This window comes from Malaclemys terrapin, chromosome 6 (assembly GCF_027887155.1).
Source record: "Malaclemys terrapin pileata isolate rMalTer1 chromosome 6, rMalTer1.hap1, whole genome shotgun sequence".
Classification (NCBI taxonomy): domain Eukaryota; kingdom Metazoa; phylum Chordata; order Testudines; family Emydidae; genus Malaclemys; species Malaclemys terrapin.
In genome coordinates this window covers 28,581,295-28,604,258 of record NC_071510.1, presented here as the reverse complement: position 1 = coordinate 28,604,258, position 22,964 = coordinate 28,581,295, and the positions used below count along the sequence as shown (strand labels likewise).

General features: G+C 42.4%; 1 protein-coding gene across 2 annotated transcripts in view; it reads right to left on the bottom strand.

Moving 5' to 3' along the window:
• Positions 1 to 1,224: 1,224 nt before the first annotated feature.
• SNAPC3 (small nuclear RNA activating complex polypeptide 3) overlaps positions 1,225 to 22,964 on the bottom strand; it is a 37,150-nt gene continuing 15,410 nt past the window's right edge. The window contains exons 2-9 of one of the 2 annotated variants that reach the window (XM_054032119.1): positions 22,276 to 22,353; positions 19,146 to 19,230; positions 17,352 to 17,456; positions 16,459 to 16,608; positions 12,841 to 12,923; positions 11,244 to 11,408; positions 10,369 to 10,476; positions 1,225 to 5,928 (exon numbers count right to left, since the gene is read on the bottom strand). In XM_054032119.1, coding sequence (XP_053888094.1) covers positions 5,922 to 5,928; positions 10,369 to 10,476; positions 11,244 to 11,408; positions 12,841 to 12,923; positions 16,459 to 16,608; positions 17,352 to 17,456; positions 19,146 to 19,230; positions 22,276 to 22,353 — 781 coding nt within the window. In that variant the 3' untranslated portion in view covers positions 1,225 to 5,921. Of the gene's footprint in view, positions 5,929 to 6,776; positions 7,807 to 10,368; positions 10,477 to 11,243; positions 11,409 to 12,840; positions 12,924 to 16,458; positions 16,609 to 17,351; positions 17,457 to 19,145; positions 19,231 to 22,275; positions 22,354 to 22,964 lie in introns of those variants that run through there. The other variant, XM_054032118.1, reaches the window with a different exon arrangement.

Here is a 22,964-nt window from a genome sequence, read left to right as displayed (position 1 = left end):
CTCCCATCCTCCTCCTCTGAGCCACACCTCATAACACAAGGTGAACTGAATGACCTTGTCAGGGATTTGGAACTACCCAAGAGTAAGGCAAAGCTGTTGGGCTCCAGACTACAGCAGTGGAATCTCCTGGCAGGTGATGTTAGGGTTTCCATGTTCCGTGACCGTCAAAAGGATCTTGTCCCATTCTTCTTCATGGAAGGTGATCTTGTAGCCTGCAACAACATCGATGGTGTGATGGCAGCCCTCAACATCGTTCACGATCCAGATGAGTGGAGACTGTTCATTGATTCATCGAAGACGAATCTTAAAGCTGTTTTACTGCATAATGGCAATGTTTTGCCATCAATTCCAGTTGGTCATGCAGTCCATATGAAGGAAACATATGACAACATGAAACAACTTTTGAGGTGCAAAAACTATGACCAACATCAGTGGCAGCTTTGTGGCGATTTGAAGGTTGTTGCTCTCTTGCTTGGTCTGCAGACAGGATACACAAAGTACTGCTGTTTTCTCTGCGAATGGGATAGTCGTGCAAGAGATTCCCACTACATCAAGAAAGATTGGCCACTCGGACAGTCATTGGAGCCTGGGAGGAAAAGAGTTCAGCATCCACCACTTGTTGAAGATTTTGTTACCACCCTTACACATCAAGCTGGGTCTGATGAAGAACTTTGTCAAGGCCACTGACAAAACACAAGCAGCTTTCAAGTACCTCTGTGGAAAATTTCCAAGGGTAAGTGAAGCTAAGATAAATGAAGGTGTCTTTGTTGGTCCTCGGATTCGTGAACTTCTTCGAGATGATGCATTTGACCATGCACTGCGTGGCAAGGAAAAGACGGCACGGAAAGCCTTCCAGTTAGTGGCAATAAATTTTCTCGGAAACAAGGCAGACAACTACAGGTTGTTGGTGGAAAACCTCCTCAAGGCGTACAAAAGCCTTGGCTGCAACATGTCACTAAAGATACATTTTTTGCACTCTCATCTAGATTTTTTTCCACCAAACTGCGGAGCAGCGAGCGACGAGCACAGTGAGCGATTTCACCAGGACATTGCAACAGTGGAGAAACGCTATCAGGGCAAATGGAGCCCATCAATGCTTGCAGACTATTGCTGGACAGTGACAAGAGATGCTCCATTTAATGAATACAAGAGACAAGCCAAGAAGCGCTGAGTAGACACTGAATAGGACTAAACTACGTACATAATAGTTTTTTTGCCTTTTGTTTCATAATAAATTTTATTTATATAACCCTTTTGCTGATTTTTAAAGCGTTACATAAACAGGACAGGTGAAATATTATCATGTAAAGCAACCATAAACACATGAAAAGACCTAAGTTTACAATTGATGATTAAAACTCTACTATCTACACAATATACATAGACATAAAATGTAAAAACTTAAATATCTTAGAAACAGTAGCCAGTTGTTTTAATTGTCATATTTGAATTCAGCACATCAAAATACATAATAAATAGCACATTTTATCTCTGAAGCAGACGACTTCTCAAAAATTGTAGACCAGTGTTATTTCCAAATCCTTTTCATGAAATGGAGGTGAGATAACCAAGGCACTGTCAGGATGCCAAACTCTGCTAGAAGAGGCAAGAACAGCTCTTGGTTTCTCACAAATTATACTTGTGCAATTGAATACACAATAAGTTTAGTTACAGCCTTACTTTTCAAACCACAAGTTTACTAGTGTTCATGCAATTGGGCAATGTAACTAGGTGTTTTGTAAAGCAAAATGGTGCTGTTGTGATGTAAACTCAAGTGCCTGAGCAGGATTAGAAAGCAACATTGATCTGTTCAAGTCACTTTTTACTGTGAGATTGTACAGCAGTAGTAAAATCAAGGAGGAACTAAGGTGTTCTAGGTTTCCTACTTTCCCTCAATGTGAGAAGCAAAGGTCTACCTCACCATTGTGCTGGCAAAGTGCTCAATGTTATGGGGTGGGAAATGCCAAAAGATTTGGCAAGGTTGAAAATACTTGGTTTAGAAACAAATGATGTTGGCGTTTAATAGACTAACCACTACCTCTTCCTCACAACACTCAAGCTGGGGACTGAGATTTAAGATAACTGGATTCTGTAGCTAGGTTTTGCTAGCTTGTGAAGTGTTGAGAAGCTCAGGGTGAAACATGTTGTATCAGCACAAAATATTCTTTTCCTTAAAGGAAAACTGTAGTACATGGATAAAAAGTAAAGATCGTTCTAAATACTTTTTAGCAATCTTTCAAAAACTATCTGTACCATGCCTGGGCTTAGTTGCCATTTTCATAGCATATGCATTTCCCTGCAGGAACTGAAGACCGTAGGACTGAGACAGGGCAAGTTTGTATGTGCCAAGAAGTGAGTACCTTAAATGCATTTTTTCACCAGACCCATTTGCCCTTCCCTGGGCCATTGAGAAGCAGAGGGCTTCATCCCTCTAAGACGTGAAAAGCCTCATGCTTCTCACAGGCTTCCGCCAACATAGCAGCCAGCCTCTCGGCAAGGATCAACTCCCAGCTCTCGTCTTATTCTTTCTGCTCTTTTAGTGTGCATCTCCTTCTCCCTCAACAAACAGCAGCAGGGGACATAGGGGTCAACAGTTGGACAGGCCAGTGCGAGATGGTCATAGCTCGTCTATAGTAGAAATATGAGCATGGGTCATGTCTCCCAGGAGAAGAAACCCTCTCTGATCCTGCTCCAAGGCATTCTAGTGCTTGGGAACATCACCATTAGCCAGTGTCACAATCTCTGGTCTGTGATTTCCATTACATACAAATGGGTTCTGCTTGGCAGCAGACGGTCAAGATTGTGTTCCCATTTGACTACTTTGTTACAGGTAAGACAAATTTTACTTATTTAGAGATTTATTCGGGAGATCTAGCAACAAGAATAATGTTAGTGGATTTTCCTTTTTTTTTCTTCTTCTTTTTTTTTAAACTCCAGAGGCTTAAAAAATCATCCCTGATGAATTTCTAGTTGAGTGGTTCTCAACCAGGGGTATATGTACCCAGAGGTGTTTGAGGAGGTTCATCAGCTCATCTAGATGTTTACCTAGTTTTACAACAGGCTACATAAAAAGCCCTCGCGCAGTCAGTACAAACTAAAATTTCATCCAGACAATGGCTTGTTTATACTGCTCGATATACTCTACACTGAAATGTAACTCCTCCTGGGAGTTCAAAATACTCTGGCAGACTGCCTGAGCAAGTCACCACGAGGGGTCTCTTCCCCAAAATGTGTCCAGATCCACTGAAATGTAAGTACAATATTTGTATTCCAATTGATGCTATAATCATATGGTAAAAATGAGACAGTAAGCAGTTTTTCAGTAATAGTGGGGCTGACACACTATTTTTAGGTCTGATTTTGTAAGCAAGTAACTTTTAAGTGAGGTGAAACTTGGGGGTATGCAAGACAAATCAGACTCCTGAAAGGGGTACAGTAGTCTGGAAAGGTTGAGAGCCACTGCTCTGGTTGATCCCAGGCAGAACTAGTTGCAAGAGCTCTCTTGTGCATGTACTCTCTCTGTTCCTGAGAGGAGGCAAGGAGATCTCCTAGAGTAAGTGGGGTCTCCAGACTCTGAATGCTTTAGGCAGGATAGCCATTGCTCAGCCACAAGCCCTAATGTTGCCCTTTGTCACCTCAGAGCTCATATCTGTTCATAGCTTATGTTCTAAAATTCTAACAAACCTAAACAAAGGCACAAATCTGTGGAAGGTGGTTTAAGATGCACCAGGTGCAGGAGGCACAGCCACATGTCGTATCAGGGGCAGTGACTGATGCTTGAAAGCAGATGACTGTTTTGAAGAGGCCCAATCTGGTCTAATTTTAGACATTGAGTAGGAGTGAGGCTGTGTGTCTGGAAGCATGCCACCCTTACAATGCCTAGTTTTTACATCTCTGTCATGGCAACAGCTACTGGTATCAGGTGGAGATATTTTTTATATATAAATAATAAAAATTAGCACTGCAGTCCAGTGGATTGGGCATTGAAGTGGGACTTAAGAGAGCTGAATTCTCTACACAGCTATTTAGCTGACTTGCTGTGTGACCTTGAGCAAGTCTCTGCCTCCTTTTCCAGTTCCAGGCTTTGCTCACCTACTCTATTTAGTCTGTAAGCCTTTTGGATGAGAGACCCGTGCATTTCTTGCATGCTCACATGGTGCTAGTGCTTTTCAGTGCTGTGCAAGAGCCCTGCTTTCAATTCTTACTTCTGTTTTTCTGAGGGCTTCAGTTAATACAACCAGCCAAAAAAGTCACAAGCCTGCACCTATAACAATGTAGGTGCTAAGAACTTGTCAGTAGTTTGATGGGAAGCTCATATGCATCATTGGCTGTATGTTGTGTGATCAAGTAATAAAAGCCCTATTGTAATGTTTAGGTGCCAAGACAACACAATTAAGGTTAATTCTGCATTTCCTGTCCCTAGTGCAATTAGTGCCAACTGTGTAACATTTTTTCATATAATAGGTATTCCTAAGAAACAAAAGTATTACCAGTTAAAAACACTAGGTACGTAGACTAGGTACTAAGGCCTGGTCTACATGTAAAACTTAGGTTGACCTAGCTACTTCACTCAAGGCTATGAAAATTTCACAACTCGTACATCTACAGTAACCCGCACTGCAGATGCAGCTAGGTTGATGAAAGAATTCTTCTGTCAACCTAGCTATGGCCTCTTGAGGGGGCGGATTTACCACAGCGATGGAAAAACCCCTTCCATCACTATAGCAAGTGTCTACACTACCGAGCTACCGCTCTGCTGCTGTAAGGCTATGTCTACCTACAGCCACAAGTCAGCTTCATTCCATCTCAGAATGTTACTCTGCTCTTCTTGATGAGTGACTAAGCCAGAGAATATAAATAGATATGATTTTTGCTCATTTATCTTCATGGGGTGTTAAATAAATGTTGAAGTTGTGATCATTTAAATGCTAACATCGTTAAACAAGTAGCCAAAACACAAATACCCAGCTGGTATCTTAGAAATTTAATTATAAATGGACAGCTGGGGCCATTACTAGGTTTGACTCAGAGGGCTCATTCAGAAGAAAACACTAAACCAAAACCAGACCCAGCTGTCCTTTGACTGCTCCTGGGACTCAAGGAATGAAAGGATTTTTCAAAATATAATTTGTGATCTTGTTACTCAATGTAGCATTCAAGTCACTTAATTTGACATGCGATAGGGCCAGAACACAACACATACAAGAAATGTAGCACTCCTCTATCTCCCCTGCAAAATACATAAATATAGCAAATTCTCACAACCAGAGCTGTAACTTGTGTCTCTGCACATTATCAGATAAATGGAGGACTGGCTCTAGCAAGTTTTTTTTTTTTTTTTAAGCTATATAAACCAGTCATTTTAAGGTAAGTTTGTCTGAGACTTTGCCTTGCAGAGGTGAGAAGGTGAAGTGGTTAATTAGTCAGGCTAGTTAGAGCAAACAGGATAGAAAAGAGTTTTATTATTAAAACTCTAGACCCAAACAAATTTTGGGTTTCCTCATCTCAGAATTTCTCTTCTATCCTTTCTAGTAAGAAAACCTGTAATGATTGGCCTCTTAGAAGGATGGATAAGCTATCACACAACAGACAGCTGGTGTAATTTCTAAAGCTACTGTTTTATCTAATCACAGTTGCAGTGCTAAAGAGGATTGGAAAGCCCATATGTTAATAGAAGGCAGCCAAAGAAGAGGGGCTTGGGGAAGGTAAGCATCACTGAAATGCTACTCTTCGAAGGAAACATGAAAGTTGCATTCTAAAGGGAATTTTTTTAAAAGCCTTCATAGCAGCACAAACCAGCCTACTGTGCAAAGAGAGACAGAACACCAAGATAGGGCTCAAGAGCATGCATATTTCAAATGTGTTTTCTACTCACATCCATCCACATTCTAGATACCAGCCATGACATAGCCCTGCCTTTATTAAGACCTTTTAAGAAAAAAAAAATAATGGATGAATTGCAAAGCTGGAACAGTGGTGAAATGTTTCCTATAGTCTTGCTTTCACCTGACTGGCTTCTCTCCCACTACTACCCAATCTAAGATAGTGACTGTTTGAGTGTGGTGGATCAATCATCACTAAATGTACCACACGCTCGCACTTAGACACTAAAAACTACCACAAATCTCCTCACCTTCCATCCCAAATGGAAGATGCACTTCTTTGACCTTATTTTCAAAGGACATATAGCACAGCAAATAGAGGAGTAAAATAAAAAACTTCACATAATTCTTCTCACAGTAGAGGAAAGGAGAAAGGACCATTGACTGATACTAGTCACAATGCTTAATGTGCCATGGGAAGGCATTCAGCTACAACAGTGATAGGCACAGTGTGACCCCGATCCCCTGCCAACATTTACACAGATACTTAATTTTTTAAGTCAGTGGGATTACACATATGCTTAACCTCACTATTGTGAGTAAGTGTTGGCAGGATGGAGGCATATAAAAACCTGAATCATATAGAATCAGTTCTGACAAACCCTTTTCATATATACACAGGGTGAAGGCACTTCCATGCCCAGCAAAGCTGATTTTTTGTGTGGGGGGGAACTGATGGACTTTTTGAAATGTATGAGAGAAGAGCAATTCATGCTATTACTCTTACTAAACAGCAGAGGTCTGTTCTGTTCAACTTCCCAGAATTTCAGACAACTAAAAAACAAAAAACTTTACCTCTAGGCTCCCTGGAAGATTGAAATATATCTCGGCAAGCAGAGGACTCTTACTTATGTAATACTGCATGAGCAGAATAAACTTGGCTGACAGGTCACATTTTAATGACTATAGGACTTTATTAAGTTTCAGTAAAGAGAAGTCAAGTAATATTAAAATAGCAAAGATGCTCTTGCAATAATGCCCATTATGAACTTTAAATGATAAACTCAGGAGCATAGGAATTGAAAGAAACATGAAATTAATTTGAAATGTAGCACACAGTGCATTGGTAAATCAACATATTTTACTCTTCACAAATGCCTCTTCCTTCAGAGAGAGAGAAGAAGAAAGGAAAATGTGTTGATTAACAACAAGCAGCCATTGCTTGAAGCAAAAGACCTGGAAATAAACTAGCATGCTGTGACTGGTTTCTTAGGCTGTATTCTCTCCTCCTGATTGGTTTGGATTACTGCCATCAGAGTTAATGAAAGTCATCTGCCCTTGTTCAAAGGCAACTGTGGCCAGAATTTTCAAACCCGGGTGCTTACAAGTCAAATGGAGTATCCTTTGAAGTTAATGGAAGCCAAAGGAGCACAGCTTTTAACGATCAGATTTCTTTTATTCAGGACCCTAGCTTTGGACACCCGGATTTGTAAGTGTTAGTCTCTCTGCCTAGAAGTCTGTCGTTCCACATTTAATGTACTGTAGGCACTTTAAAAAAAGTAAACAGTACTCTTTTGCATTTTTATAGTTAAAACGAAGCATGGCTGAGGCTGTTTCCTCCACACTAATCCACTGTGTAAAAGTAAATGCTCCCTTTCTGGATTACCAACAAGATTCAAAAACTTGATGTGCGCAGGAATCCCCACTACTGAACAAAGGAACGATGGCCTATCCCAAACCCCAGCAGTATTTCAGACTACATCTGTTCAGAACCACCCAACTGCCACTGCAACAGATTCATGGTTCCAGTTCACTGAATTCATTCTCGTTGAAGCCTTAGTTGAAAGTCCCTGGGTCAACGTAAGGGTAAGCAAGGAACTCTCCCAGTTTATTGCCTTCTGCATCATAATGGAGCATTCGAAAACAAACATCACAGAAGAAACAGGGGTCCTCTGGAGCGAGACTGTCCTCGTTAGTCACCCACCTGCAGGTTTTAAAACACAGGTGTTTCACTTTAGACTGACACATTTGATGTGTATAGGATACACCCCCATCAAAATCTTATTCTTAGAGTCATTTCATATTTCACTGCATGTACAGGTGTTGAATGTAAGATACAGTAACCCAGTGGGGCGAGTCTTATCCTTGCCATCCTACTCCATTTCCCTACAGAGGCAGCTCTTTCCCAAACCTGTTTGCCAAGAACCTCATTCCCTGAATCACAACCACAAACGTGCTGCAGCAGCATCTAGCAGGGGCTGTGTCCTTACTTGTTCTGTGAAGCGCTTAGCAAACTTTTAGGTACTCAAATTATAATATGAAGCTCCTGTTCATTGCCTGGCAACTTAAGCAACAAATCAAAACTGTATTTTGCCTGGGGAGGGCGAGGAATTTAGATATATAACAGCTTGTCCAATTATGCAAACTGCTTGAGCAACAACCAGATCTGTTCAGAGAATTGGGAATCAACTGAATGGAGAGACACACTTTGTTAGAAACAGGTTGAGATCATTGGGATTGACACTGAACACTGCCATCCAAAGTCTAGTGCTTTTCCTCTCGGTCATTAGAATTGAATTTTTAATCTGTTCTAAGTTCTCTTACTTACTGTTGCTATTAGCAGACAAGTGGCAGTTTTAATTATATCTTAATTTAAGAGCTTGCATTGTTTTTGATGCAGTTTGGTCACTTATGATATTTTGTTTACACATGTGCATCTACACATACAATATTTTCCTTTCAAATCATAGGCTTGAATGAGGCAGGGGAGACTGGGTTAAATAGGGAGGGTGCTGATAACTTCACTTCTATTGAGAAGTGTAGAGCATCAATATAGCTGTCAAGATGAGGAATGGTAGATGTGCAGCGAAATAATTATATGGGAGAACTTAAAGATCAAGACACCCACACCCAGTGCCCTGAGGTATTCTATAAACATAGTACAAACCCAGAGTGTAGATGGACTGCACTAATGCAAGAAATGACTTGCAAAAGAGAAAGGAAAGCTGTACTGTTACATCACTATTTGCTCCAGTGCAGCACGTCTACACTAGGGGGGTTGCACTAGTGAACTATAACTGCATAGCTACACTGGTGCAAATATTTGCATTGTAGACAAGGCCTTTGCTACTCATTTAAAAAAAAAAAAAAAAAAAAAAAAAACAGTGACTGAAGATGCTATCCAACACAGATTAGAATGTACAGAGACGTCCAGCCAAAGTTGCTCTGGTCAGCAATGGCTCAGCATCTCCCCATTTAATCTTAGTGCTTAATCCTGGTTTTAATTTAATGCAGTTAGAGACCATCACCTCTGGTAATGCATTCCCCACCCTGTCTTTCCCTGACATTGATCCTTTGGCTCCACCTCCCCTTATGGTCAGACTCCTCAGATGGATTATGGCCACTTCTGATGGCATCCAGGGGACTTGCTAAGAATGTGAAGATGGGCTGTCCCAACAGCATTCTGCTGGATTATCTTGAGTGATCCTATCACAATATACTGAAGATAAAGGAGCACAGTCCATGTATCAGAATGGGATAAGGGGCATGAATTACCACTTAGAGCAAGTGGCCAAAACTTGGTTTTGAAGTGACCAAGCCAAAACACTGAGGTGTCATATCTAGCCTGTGGGATTGGTTTACTTTCCTGATACAGAGATTTCTACCGTGTCTGCAGACAGGCTTTTCCTAAGACCAGATGAATAGGATATAAAGTATTGCAGGGGACAGAGGGTTCTCTCTCAGTTCTCTCTAACTAGAGCAAACAGCTAGCAAAGCCTGGGTGTGGATTAGCACAAATGGCCACAGATGTATTTTTCTGCTTACAGAGCCTAAAGAGACAATGGGGGGAGGGGGAGAGAGAGACAACCCATTAAACTGTTGAAGAAGAGAAGCTATATTTTTTGTCTTTTTAACCTTTAAAATGATTGTATTGAGATACTTAAAGCAGCATAGTAAAATCAGGGTGTTACCTTAACTCCTCTTCCTCTACTATCTATACTTTAATGAAGACACCATTTTTTAACAGATACAACACATGGACTCCTGAAAAAGAGACTCTGATTTTGTCCTGTTATAATCATTGTTTCAATCTAGCATTTTGCTCTATCAGTAAAATTTACTGAGAAAATAAATGCTATAAAAACCCTAAAATAAATAGATCTGGGTTCTGTGCTCATATGCTAAGTATCAAACATAAGAGAGCTATCCAGAGGTTTGCCACCCTCAAGATTTCCACTCTCTTTTGGTTGTCCTACAAGAGATTCCCCTATCGTTCAATAGTCTGTAGGATGGGCACGACAGTGACATTCTTCAGAAAATGATACTTAATAATTGAGGATTTGTGTATAAGAAAAAAGTGGGTTGTGCCTGGCTAATAATTTGAATTAGTTCTATATGGACACAAACACCTGGAGTACAAGGACAGAGGATGTTGATTAAAAAATATATATACTATATTAAAAAAAGACACTTAGAAAGATTTCTGTTAACAGAAGTCTTAGATGGATGAAGAAACCAAGCTAACCAAATAGCACTGGTCACTTACCTGGCTGTATACATTTTGCACACAAAGCATTTTCTAGTCCATAACCAATGCTTCTTGATTAGCAAGGGATACAGGGTCCTGTCCAGGCAGTCATCCTGATGAACAAGCCTGGCACAGAGAGGAACAGAATAAGGGCTTGGCTACATTGCATCATTTTATTGTGTCTGAACACCATCACGGACAAGTCAGGTTAGAGGACAATGCTGACCAGGAAAAGTCACATTCAGAATTGTGGAACACTGACACAAATCTTAAGACATGAATACTAGTCGCATCATATTGCAGACTCACTAGTATGGTCAGTGGTAAAGCTGATCTCCATTAGACATGTAATGCCCTATCCTGGGAGATGTCAAGCGCCACCTAAGAGATGCTCAGTGCAAACCCTAGGTATAGCAGGCTTATGGGAACAAAAGCTTTTTGGCTTCCTCTCTAAGTGGGAGAGCTGAAGGAGTATTCCTAGCTGCCATACATTGAGCGTTCCTACTGAGGACAACAGGAATGCTCACCAACTCATGGGAGACACTGAGCATCTTGCAGGAGCAGGCTGTTAACAAAAGGCAAAGGAGTGCAGGACATGGGCCAATCCAATACCAGTTTTATGGCTGTTTTATTACACGATGGTCTCTCGTTTCCCTTCTATCTATCTCCTTGCTTGCTGCAGAGGATTAGGTGCATACAGAATAAAACCTTTTTACTAAGCCAATTCTGCATAAAAATTACACTATTATACTCTAGAAATTATTCTACTTCAGCTTTCTGAAATAGTGTTGATACTGGTGTTTATCAAGCACTCTCTGAGATCAGGCTTTGTAAGAGCGAAAGCAAAGCACTTATAGTAACTGCATGAGCACTCCCAAATAGTAATAATTTACCTTATGTCTGTGATGAGAATGATATGCTCACAATCTCCTTGGTGACAGAAGAGGTATGGAAAACCAATTTTGATGGACAAGTCATTAAACGTGTAGTCCTCCATTTTAGCAGTCTGAAGGTTCCCATAGCCTCGATCATGAGATTCTGACCACTCAATAATTGTTCTGAAATTTCATGGACAGACGATAATTAGGATTGCTATGTTAGAAGCTGAAAATGTATGAAAGTTATCTGTGCACCTTGTATTTTAGGTTCGTCTGAAACGCTTCATCACAAAAAAAGTTACCAACATTTCTTACATTAGTGTGTAGGGATTTGTTGACTAACACATTTTCAGAGAGTTATACACTGCCTTGAGGCTGCCCGGAATCCAATGCCAATCATTTTTCTAAAGAAATCCAAGTAAAGTTGAGGACTTTCCTGGACATGCATGGAAGTCATGTGTTTTGTGGCACACCAAACCTCAATCACCTTTTGCACTTATTTCTGACCTCAGCTCACATGTATTTATTAGAACATGTTCATCGCTATGAGGTGTTCCACTACCACACGTAGCATTTACTCACACTTCTCTGAGCTAGGAAAGTATGAGCATCCTCATTTTGTGAGCAAAGAGTGAGGCACAGAGATTATGCATCTTGCTCAACACTGCACAGTAAGTCTGTGGCACAGTAAGGAACCAAATCCAGCCCTGAGGATTTCTATACTGCCCACCATAATAGCTCAGCTCCCGACAAAGGCCATACGCCCTTCATATAAATATGTATTGATGGTTTAATTCAGTCAGTTTTCAAAATTGAACCACAGTTTGAAATGGTCTCAAAGACACCTCCCATCCCAGCCACCACAGCTCGGCCCATCTCCTGTCTCAGGGATGATCACATAACTTCTCTCTGCCAACTCTGGGAAGTACTCGTGTAGAAAGTATTCAATGTATGCTCAGTAATGGGAGGAAGAGACGAGGGGTTGCTGGCTTCACAAAAATAGCACCTTTTTAATTTGTAGTCTAGCTGACAATTGCCCCCCCTTTTTTTTTTTTTGAGACACCCTTTAACAGTCTTTGGGCTTGTCTACATGGCACCTTAGTAGGCTCTACATGGGCATGAAATATAGAGCACTCTAATTGACCCACATAGACAGTGTTGGCATAAACTAAAAGTTACCTAGTGCACACTGACTTAGTCCTGTTTGAAATGGGATTACATCAATGCACACCTTTGAGTTTTCACTGGCAGGGTCTATGTGGGGCAGGTAGAGCGCTCTACAATTCACACCCCTGTAGAACACACAATGACACTGTGTAGACAAGCCCTTTGTAAATAGTCATGGCATTTTAAAGTCTAGTCCAGGCAAACCTGCAGCTGCCAATCTTTTTCCCGTCATAGAACCCATTCCCAAGAAATAAATGGACCCAGCTCATACAGAGGAAGCAGTTTTAGATCTTCAGGAAGATCAGTTCAATGCTGGGGATGGTTATGGAAGGGGAGGGAAATTAGGGGGTTTTCTCGAAACATCACACATCAGCAGCAGAATCAGTCAAGTTTCTCTTCTCTTCCCTAAGGATCTCCTCCCACTGAGGGACTGTTTATACTGTACCTGCTCAGATCTCTGCACTCTGAGTGCCTTTTATCATTGTAAAAAACGCCTTCAAAATAAAAGAAAGCAGATTTGTAGAGATCCTTGGACAGAGAGAGAGAGAGAGAGAGAGAGAGAGACACAACGTTAGTACTACAAACAAAAACAGATTAAACAACAGAAACCTTGCAAAATGAAGCTTATTTGTGGTGCACTTTATGTACGTATATTATATTTGGCTGTATCATTCTGTCAGTTTTTAAGCAGAGCTTCCCATTGGGGAGTTCGGCTTAAATATTGATGTCACAGTATGGCTTGTTGCAGAGTCACTGGCTACAGTGTGTGATTTCTGAAAACAATACAGAACTAAAAATTAGGGCAGAGCTACGCTGTTGACGGCCAGGGCCGGCTCCAGGCACCAGCTTCTCAAGCAGGTGCTTGGGGCGGCCGCTCCGGAGAGGGGCGGCACGTCCAGGTATTCGGCAGCAATTCGGCGGACAGTCCCTCGCTCCCGCTGGGAGCGAAGGACTTCCCGGCGAATTGCCGCCACAGATCGCGATCGTGGCTTTTTGTTTTGTTTTGTTTTGGCTGCTTGGGGCGGCCAAAACCCTGGAGCCGGCCCTGTTAACGGCAAACTGATCATGCTGATCTTTCTTTTCTTATTATTTCCCCATTCTGCTATTCACAGATTTCTAAAAACTCATGAGCATCTTTTACAGAATTTAGGCACAACTTTCCAATTGCTAAAAACTAGCAAGGTCAGAGCAGGCCATGCCACAAGACCCACTGTTCCCCAGGATGACAAGTCATCAACTCTATTGCAATCCTGCACCAAAACATAAATTAAAGGTGGCCATGTGGCAATAGTGACTACGCACACCTCCATAAACAAGACAGATGTGCTGTTCTGGAAGGTCAAATCATCCCTTTTTAGTGCTCTGAAGAGATCCAGCATCCCACAAAATGCTCTCTTAATTACACAATTTGTCACACAGAGACAGGCCATTTGTACCACACATTTTCTCACAGAGGTTAATTAATGTTTTATGCCATTCATATCAGCATTAACGGGGCTCACAGAATTCCGCATCACCAGAAATTACTGAAGCTAGCCCATGAGTATCCACTATTTATGCAACAAGTTCTGTGACAAGGCAGTGTAGATTAACTCTTATATAGAAGAGCGAGCTCCTTTGCTAAACTCTTTCATATCAACTAGGAAGAAAAATTAAAAAAGAAGAAAAAACGATTTGGCAAAATAACCATGTGTTATTAATCTGTTAATCAGCTGCGCTCTACAATACATTGAGAGCTGTACATGTGGACAGGCTAAAATTAGCAGCAAGTAGTATTTATATGAATAGAAAATACAGTCATATCAAAGTTTTTTTTTTATTATGGGTTTGGGAACTTAAAACAATAGAAAGTAGACAAAAGGAAATAAATTAACCTCACAAATATATAGCTTAAAGTCAATGAAGAGCCTGCACAAGGGCTCTCTCTCTATAGAGATGTTTATATATACACACACACCTCTACCCTGATACAATGCAACCCTATATAATGCGGGTTCGCATACAACACGGTAAAGCAGCGTGTTAAGGGTGCCGGGCCAGGCCATGGCTGAGGGGTTGGATAAGGGGCAGAGGGTCTCGGGGGCGGTCAGGGGCTCCCCCCCGCCAGGGTATGGGAGACAGGAGCTGTGGGGGGGCACTTTTGGGGGCCCTGCAGTCCCAGAGTGGCCCTGAGGATTAGCTGGGGGCCGGGAGCAGCCCACTCTGCTTCCCTCGCCCTGGCCCCAGCCGTGTCGCTCGGGGGAAGGGGCTTAGGGGAAGGGATCCCCCTCGTACTCACCGGCAGCGGCGGAAGCGGAGCAGCCCGGCCCCAGCCCGCTCCACTCCGCTAGCTCCCAGCCGCATCGCTCCGCTTCCCACCGCTGGTGAGTGTGGGAGGCGTCCTTTCCCCAACCTCCCTGTACTCACCGGCAGCAGCAGGAAGTGGAGCAGCCCGGCCCCAGCCAGCTCCACTCGCCAGCTCCCAGCCGCTGCGCTTAGTTTCCTGCTATCGGTGAGTGCGGGGAGGTTGGGGAAGGGACGCGCCCCCTGGCCCCCCCCACCTGCGGCGGGAAGCGGAGTGACGCGGCCCCAGCCCACTCCGCTTTCCTTGCTCTGGCCCCAGCCGTCTCGCTGGGGGTGGGGCTGGGGAAAGGTCCTGCACTCACCTGCGGCAGGAAGTGGAGCGCAGCGGCTGGGAGCTGGCGAGTGGAGCTGGCTGGGGCCAGAGGGCTCCACTTCCTGCCGCAGGTGAGTGCAGGACCTTTCCCCAGCCCCACCCCCAGCGAGACGGCTGGGGCCAGAGCAAGGAAAGCGGAGTGGGCTGGGGCCGCGTCACTCCGCTTCCCGCCGCAGGTGGGGGGGGCCAGGGGGCGCGTCCCTTCCCCAACCTCCCCGCACTCACCGATAGCGGGAAACTAAGCGCAGCGGCTGGGAGGTGGCGGAGTGGAGCGGGCTGGGGCCGGGCTGCTCCGCTTCCTGCCGCTGCCGGTGAGTGCCTGTCAGGGGGCGGGGTATGTGGATAGAGGTCAGAGCAGTCAGGGGACACGGGGGTTGGGTAGGGGTGATTAGGGATGGGGGTCTCTGGAGGGGGTGGTCAGGGAACAAGGAACAGGGAGGGCCAAAGCAAGTTCGATATAACACAGTCTCTCCTGTAACACGGTGAGATTTTTGGTCTCCCGAGGACTGCATCGTATTGGGGTAGAGGTGTATTATTAAGGAACAGCGGGAACCACTGCATAAGTAAGGCAGATGCCAATTTCCCCTTAGGAGCATCCCACAGTAAATTATAGATTACTTTTTGGAGAAGCTGGGGTTATTTTTTAAATAATCATTTAAATGGGGACAGAGAAAGGTAGTCTTTTATCCACATTCGAAACTTTAAGCACTGATCTATTCATTTTCAGATTAATACCTTTTTAATTTACAAAGGTAAAATTAAAGAAAGCAGAAGGCTGCTTTGGGATGTTAGCCGGACTCTATATGGAAATGTATTTTAAGAATGTAGCTCTTCAAATAATTTTGTTGTGGTTTAGGAATGTTTTACATATATGTTACATATGCAATTGTGCATAGATATAATATACAATAATGTATGTATACTTTGTGTGTATATGCATGTGTTAACTGTAATTTTAAGAAGTCACAATAAGTGCAAAGTGTGTGGTTTTTCCATATTTTAATTGCCAAGTAAAACAGAAGAGCTGATGTCTCACTCTGACAGGCATCTGGTGACTTCTGGCAAATAACTTTAGCTGTAATGGTTATGTTCTAGTGCTCAGAAACATGTGAGGCATTTCATAGACCCTAGTAATAGTTAAACACTCATTTTTTATCTTCAAAGCATTCTGAAATTTATACTAGTGCATCTTCTAGCCATGCATCTCAAAAAGCATTCCCCAAAGGTCAGTAAATCTCTCAGATTACAGATGTAGCCTGGTATTAAATTTGGCCTCCCACCATGATATCCGGATACTCACAGAATTATGTAATCCAACTGCACCATTGCATTTTACTGTTGGTGGGGGAAAAAACAACCAAGCACAAACACATACACCCTCATCCCCTTTACATCAGATGATTGTACCTTGCTAATATGCTCTGGTGCTTGGTCAGGGTGGCTGCTGAACTCACCACCCATCTGAAGGTCGCTGACACAAGAAATGGAGTCTCTGAGCTCAGTGAGTTTTTGACTGCCCAACACAAGCACTGTCTGATAAGGTTTGTGATCTTTATGCTAAAAAAAAAAAAAAAAAAAAAAAAAAAACAGTGAGCAGCCTTCAGTTACCACCAGCACTGCTACAGAATGCCTAACTGGGGTCATTAGCACCACAAGGCCTAACTCCTCCCCATAAAAGGCTGACATCAGCTTTCCACAGCCCCTGTAAAGCTGCCGCAAGTTTGTACGACAAAGGAACTAATTTGAAGCACAGACTCTAAGCTTTTCGTGGCTGCAAGTAACTAGGGCTGCCAACCCTCCAAGATTGTCCTGGAGTCTCCAGGAATTAAAGATTAATCTTTAATTAAAGATTATGCCATGTGATGAAATCTCCAGGAATTCATCCAACCAAAGTTGGCAACCCTACAAGTAATCTGAGTACAACTGTTGGCCAGACCCACAGAAAGTACGTTAGTTCTAAATGCTACACATTCTGATCTGCAGTAAAACTATGAAGTTACTACTGAACCATTAAGAAAAGACTGCAACTTTTACAACTACCACCTCGAATCACAGAAAGCCAGTCTCTGGCAGCTTTTGAGTGTGATTTATGGTATGCTTATACCGGGTCTAGGACCTCCAATTTGGATAAATTGTAATAGCACCTACAGGCTAACTGATAAATAAGAACGCTCAGTCTTGTGTGGCATCTTGCTCCTTGTATGATCCCACTGACTTCAGTGAGACTACTTGTGGAATGAGACACAATTCAAGGTGGGAAAATGTATCAGACTCTGACCCAGAGAATTTTGAATACCAACCTTCTGAAATATGACAGGATAAAAGATGTTCAGAGTTAGGAAAAGTTCTCCTTCCTCAATTAGATTTGCTGGATCTTTTGGCTTCTTTCCAATTGCATGAGACTCCTAGGAAGATAAAATGTTAATACATATGTCCGAGTGCATTCTACTGCAAATTGTACAATGGTCCAGAAACTAAACATGGGAAAAGTGTGCGAAAACAAGAGACTCTTGCTAATGATGTACATGATTTGAGGCCTCTTTACTCAATCCAAATGTCAAGCAAATCCAAACCAAGAATCCAGCCCCACCATGCCTCTTATCCTCAGGCACTACCTCCTATAGTACAAACTAGCATGTTCTGGATATGAGCTGAAAGCATTTTTGTTATGCTCTTTCCTTAAGATGAAACCCCAGCTGTCAAACAGAATAAGGAAGGTAATTTCTCCCTTCTCTAACAACCAGTCTCCCCAAACAGTTGGGGAGCGTTACCCCAAATGAAAACAAACTTCTGGCTGAAAAAGGCTTTCACTGCAATCCGGCCACCACAAAGTGCTCTTTAGCTTTAATAGCAGAGATGCTTTCTGCTGCTGTAGCCCTGTGCAGCGATAACTACTAGTCCTTGAAGTACAAGCTAATCGGACTCTATCACTGGAGTCTCTTTTGCTAATGTAAACAAAACTCAGACTGTCTAGTATGTTTTACTTTCAATAATAAATTCCATTGGAACTACTGACATTGCCGTATTAGAGCATCAATTGCCGTACACTTGCCTTCTTTTTAAAGAGCGTGGCTCGCAAGACTGCTGAGTAGCTCCTACTGTTTTCTAGAAAATATCTGTGCCAACTCATTACCTGCAATTTGTTTTTGATTTGTTTCTTATGTATACTACACAATGTTAACACACAGACACAGACAGAGGACAAGGTAAGAGGAGGCAGCATTGTTAAGCGCGTGTAAGTGCAGGAGGGTCACACAGGGCAATTCCTAACTCTCATAATGTCTGGTGTTTTTCTTGTATAATCAGTTGATTCCAGGAGCTGGAAATTTAGGAAAATTTCACCTTTCATTTAAAAAAAAAAAAAAAAAAAAAAAGTCTCTGTCCATTATGGTTGTGGATATTTTTGTTTTAAATTAAAGAGGAGGTTGTGACACCATCCCATGACTCCTGAGCTCTAGGCATTGCCTATAGTGCAGGGGTTCTCAAACTTTTGTACTGGTGACCCCTTTCACATAGCAAGCTTCTGAATGCAACCCCCCCCTTATAAATTAAAAACACTTTTTATATATTTAACACCATTATAAATGCTGGATGGAGGCAAAGCGGGGTTTGGGGTGGAGGCTGACAGCTCGCGACCCCCCCATGTAATAACCTCGCGACCCCCTGAGGGGTGCTGACCCCCAGTTTGAGAACCCCTGCTATACGGCCTATGCCTTAATCGTATTATATGTCTGTACAGCACCCAGCACATTGGGGCTCCCATATAAAACAGAAACCATGTTATTATTATCATCAGTAATATTCTGATAATGCTTAGAAGCCTCAGCCAAGATTAGAATCCCATTGTGTTAGGGACTCTACAAACACAGTGAGAGACTGTCCCTGCCCCAAAAGTGTTGCAGTGTGAGCTACCCACTTATAGGAGCATATGTCATCTTAGTCATTGTTTGCAAACTCAGTACAACAGTGTGAATGATATAGTTGGTTTCACCAGCAAATCAAAAACACAAAACAAAGTAAGTCCTTGAGAGCTGTTTTCTTGACAGGATTCAACTGTCTTAAGAGTCTGGGAGGAGAAGAGGGGGAAATCTTACCATCTCATAAGTAAATGTTTCTTGTCTGCAAGTGCGATCTACAATTATGGTTTCTTCTCGCCTCTCCAGGGCCTTCTTTCTAATTCTTGATAGGGTAGAGGGCAACAAGAGCGAGAGACAAGGCAAAATGGCATTATAAAGCGTGCTGTTTAGTGTAACTAGGTACATTTTAAAACGACATAGGAACTGCAATGCTGGTTTAAAATGGAAAAGACTAAACACTTCCAGAGAGATGAGGTTTGGCCAACTGGTTAATTGACCAGTTGAATAACATCAACTGACCAGTCAGTTGACCACCTGTTATTTGACTATGGTCAAATATTGTCAAATATTCCAGAAATAATGTTCTGATGTAGGCAGCAGCCTATCTTTTTGATTACATCATGGTGTAGTAAGCCTACATAAATGTCTTGATTATTAACTTTACTTTATGTTAATGCCACCTGTTTAGAAAAACTAATTGAACTAATTGAAAGTTGAGCATCCAGATTGTTCTTTTAGAACAAACATTGTATGTATGTATGTATATCTTTATATATCAAACCATCAACGTACTTGGCAGTTCACAAAGAACATTAAATAGGTTAAGATCCAGGATGGAATCCATGAAGGGACGTAGGCATTGCAATGCTGAGGATTACAGTACCTAACTTTCAAACACCTGGAAAATCAAAAGACCAACACTGTGGTCCACAAGGCCAAGTTAAATACCTAGGCTCCCTATACAATAAAATGGAAGAGAGAGGTGCCTATCATTGCGATCCACAAAAGCCAGCATGCTAGGCAGGGAGCCACCGAAGCTAGCTGAAGAGCAATGCTGACAACAGGGGTATGTGCTAGGCTGCAAGGAGATACCTGCCTCTCCTAATCATCCACGAATGGGAACCCGCTGCATCGACTCGGTGACTTAGATACCTAACACATTTCCTGAACCAGTGAATTAGTTAGGCAGCTGCCTCGTTCCACGCAACACAGCTGGAGGAAGAAGAGGTCGTGCCCACCCTATAACGTTTAGCCCAGTGGTTAGAGCATTCACTTGGGATGCAAGAGACCCAGATTCAATTTCCCCCGCTCTGCCAGAGGGAGAGAAAGGATTTGAATAGGGGTCTCACATCTCTTAAGATGCTTTAACCACGGGCTATAGAATATTCTGATGTGGAGGCACTCTTAGTCTCCCCTGTTGAAACTGTCCCACTGTGGATAAATAATGAAAGAATGACTGGAGCAGGGGGACTGGATGTCAGGTCTCTCACCTCCCAGGTGGGTGCCCTAACCATTGGGCTACAGAGTCATTCTCTCTCTTATAGTTATAGAAATCCAACCACTTCTGTTCAGTCTCATTTAAACAAGAATATAAAGTGAAAGTGGAAGTAGAAAATGATGGAATCTGGTATTTTCTTTGATGCAATCCTATTTATTTCCAAGGAATGTACAAAGTCATGTGTCTGAAATCAGAAGGAACCAAGAACGAATGGAGCAGTTTCTTAGTGTACAGCCTCAACACCTGACCCAAAAGCTGTCTCTAGCTTTTTCCAGGTCACTCTATGCTTATAGGCTGCTGGTTGGCTTTCTTGTTTTTAAACCTCCGTCCACCAGGCCCACTCTCTGATCTGTGTCTTTTGCCTTCGCTCACACACCCCTCAGCAAAACCCCTCTGTCCACTCAGTCCAAAGCTTCTGGGTGGGTTCACAACCCCTTTTTGTTTTACCTGGTGGATTTCTGATTAACTCAGGCTCTCAGTTATGTTAATTGAAGGATGCATTCACATTCAATCTCAAAGAGGTATTAACAACCCATAACAAGGTTTCACCCAGCTCATAACAATATTAAATATATGTGTTCACATAGTTAATATTAACACACATTAATTTTCATTATATGTACATGTCTATTTACCTGCAGGCTTTTCCAGATGTATTATTTTCAGTAGCAAGACCCCCGCAACACTAATTCTAACTATAAGCCACAGATTGCATTTTCTTTGTTCTAGACAGGCAAAAAGAATGTCAAGTACCATCAATGAATCAAGGCTTGTGTTGGCCAAGTGTAGGAGAATTTAATCAAGGTTTAAAATGGACCAGAAGTGCTGGGTTTGTTACTACCACATGATGGCATTTTAGCAATTTTGGGCTCAGAGTGTTGTGATCTGCTGCCTCAGACCCACCTTGCACTCTGGGGAATTCTCTCTCCCACCTTTGTGTCAGGTCCACTTTATTATTCATATTTAACTTCCTGTTTCCTAAGCATCTGATGTTCCTAAAAATCTTATGCTTCAGGGCTTCAGCTGGTCACCTGTCAGAAAGGGATTGATTACCCCTCGACCCCCACTGTAGGTGTGGTTTGTTTGTCTCTGTAGCATTAGAGATGGCCACAGTTGTCGATGGAACCCTGGACGGAATAAGCCAGTTCTGAGGTGGTACTGAGGATTTTCTCTTCAGTGCTTGGTTGGCTGGCTCTTGCTCACACACTCAGGCTCTAACTGGTGAGACTGGCAGTGACCTTGGGGTTTTTTGCCTTCCTCTGCAGGGTGGGATGTAGATCTCTTGACAGGGTCACCTGGGAATAGCTCACTTAATTCCCTGTTACTGAAGGGTCCTCAGGCAATGTCACACCTGAGTCCCTCCTGTTATCTGTCTATGGCACACAATAATTTAGCGTCCTGAGGCCTATAATATTTTGGTCTAATTTCAGCGGTTAGGTTTAGTATGTGGTTGCTGGGTGGTGTTGGTGGCCTGTGATTTGCAGGAAGTCAGTCTAGATAATTTGGTGGTCCTTTCTGGCCTCATACTCTAAGCATCTCTAAAAGTCAGTCCAAAAGCATCTGGTGTTAAAGCTCAGCAGCCATATCAGAATCTCGTGTACTATAACTGATAGTCTTTATTAAATGAGATCCTTCAATGCAGATGGCATGAAAAATCTCTATTTTTTACTCCAGAATTCTTTAAAGCACATAAAGCAGTGGGTTGGTGCAACCTACACTCCCCTAAGATGGTTTCCAGATCTTTAATGTATTACTAGAAACTGCCCAGCAGTTACACCATTGCCTGAATGACAAACACATTATGGTACTATAGCAGTTAAAGAATTTATCTTATCCAGGTTCTGATAATGGCATCAAAATCCAACATACCGAAGAGTTACTAGGCTGCTGTCTTCAGAAATAATCTCTGGATCTTCTTCTTTATCAGGGGACTTTAACATGTCAATACTGAAAATAAGAACAGCTGTTATATATTTTTTCATTCTTCTTTCATAATTAAAAATCAATTAAGCTATTCAACAAAATGTATACAAGCAGTCCTCGACTTTATGACATTACGACAAACGGCACTAACGGCGTTTCTGAATTGACACCGATTCGACTTACAACAATTGGTTTTGACTTTACGATGCTCGGTCCCGCAATGGAGTGGATTGCGGTTCAGAGTTACGACGTTTCGACTTACGAAGCAATTTTAAGGAACCAATTGTGTCGTAAGTCCGAGGACTGCCTGTATAGACAAAACACCAGGAAACAGTTATTTATATTGTAAAGATCTAAATGAACAGCTAAAACAGGGTAAAAGGACGGTTTATGGTCAAGACACAGGACTGGAAGCCAAGAGATCTGGGATCTGCACCTTGCTCTGCCACAGACTGTGCATGTAAACTTGGGCAAATTGTTTCATCCATGCCTCAGTTTCCCAATCTGTAAACTAAGAGATGTACTACTTACCTATTTTACAGATGTGTTGCAAAGGTAAATGTGTTACTGCTTATGAAGTTTTTTGAGCTCCTGGGAGGAAAAAGGCCACAGAAATGCAAAGGATTATTAGTTTG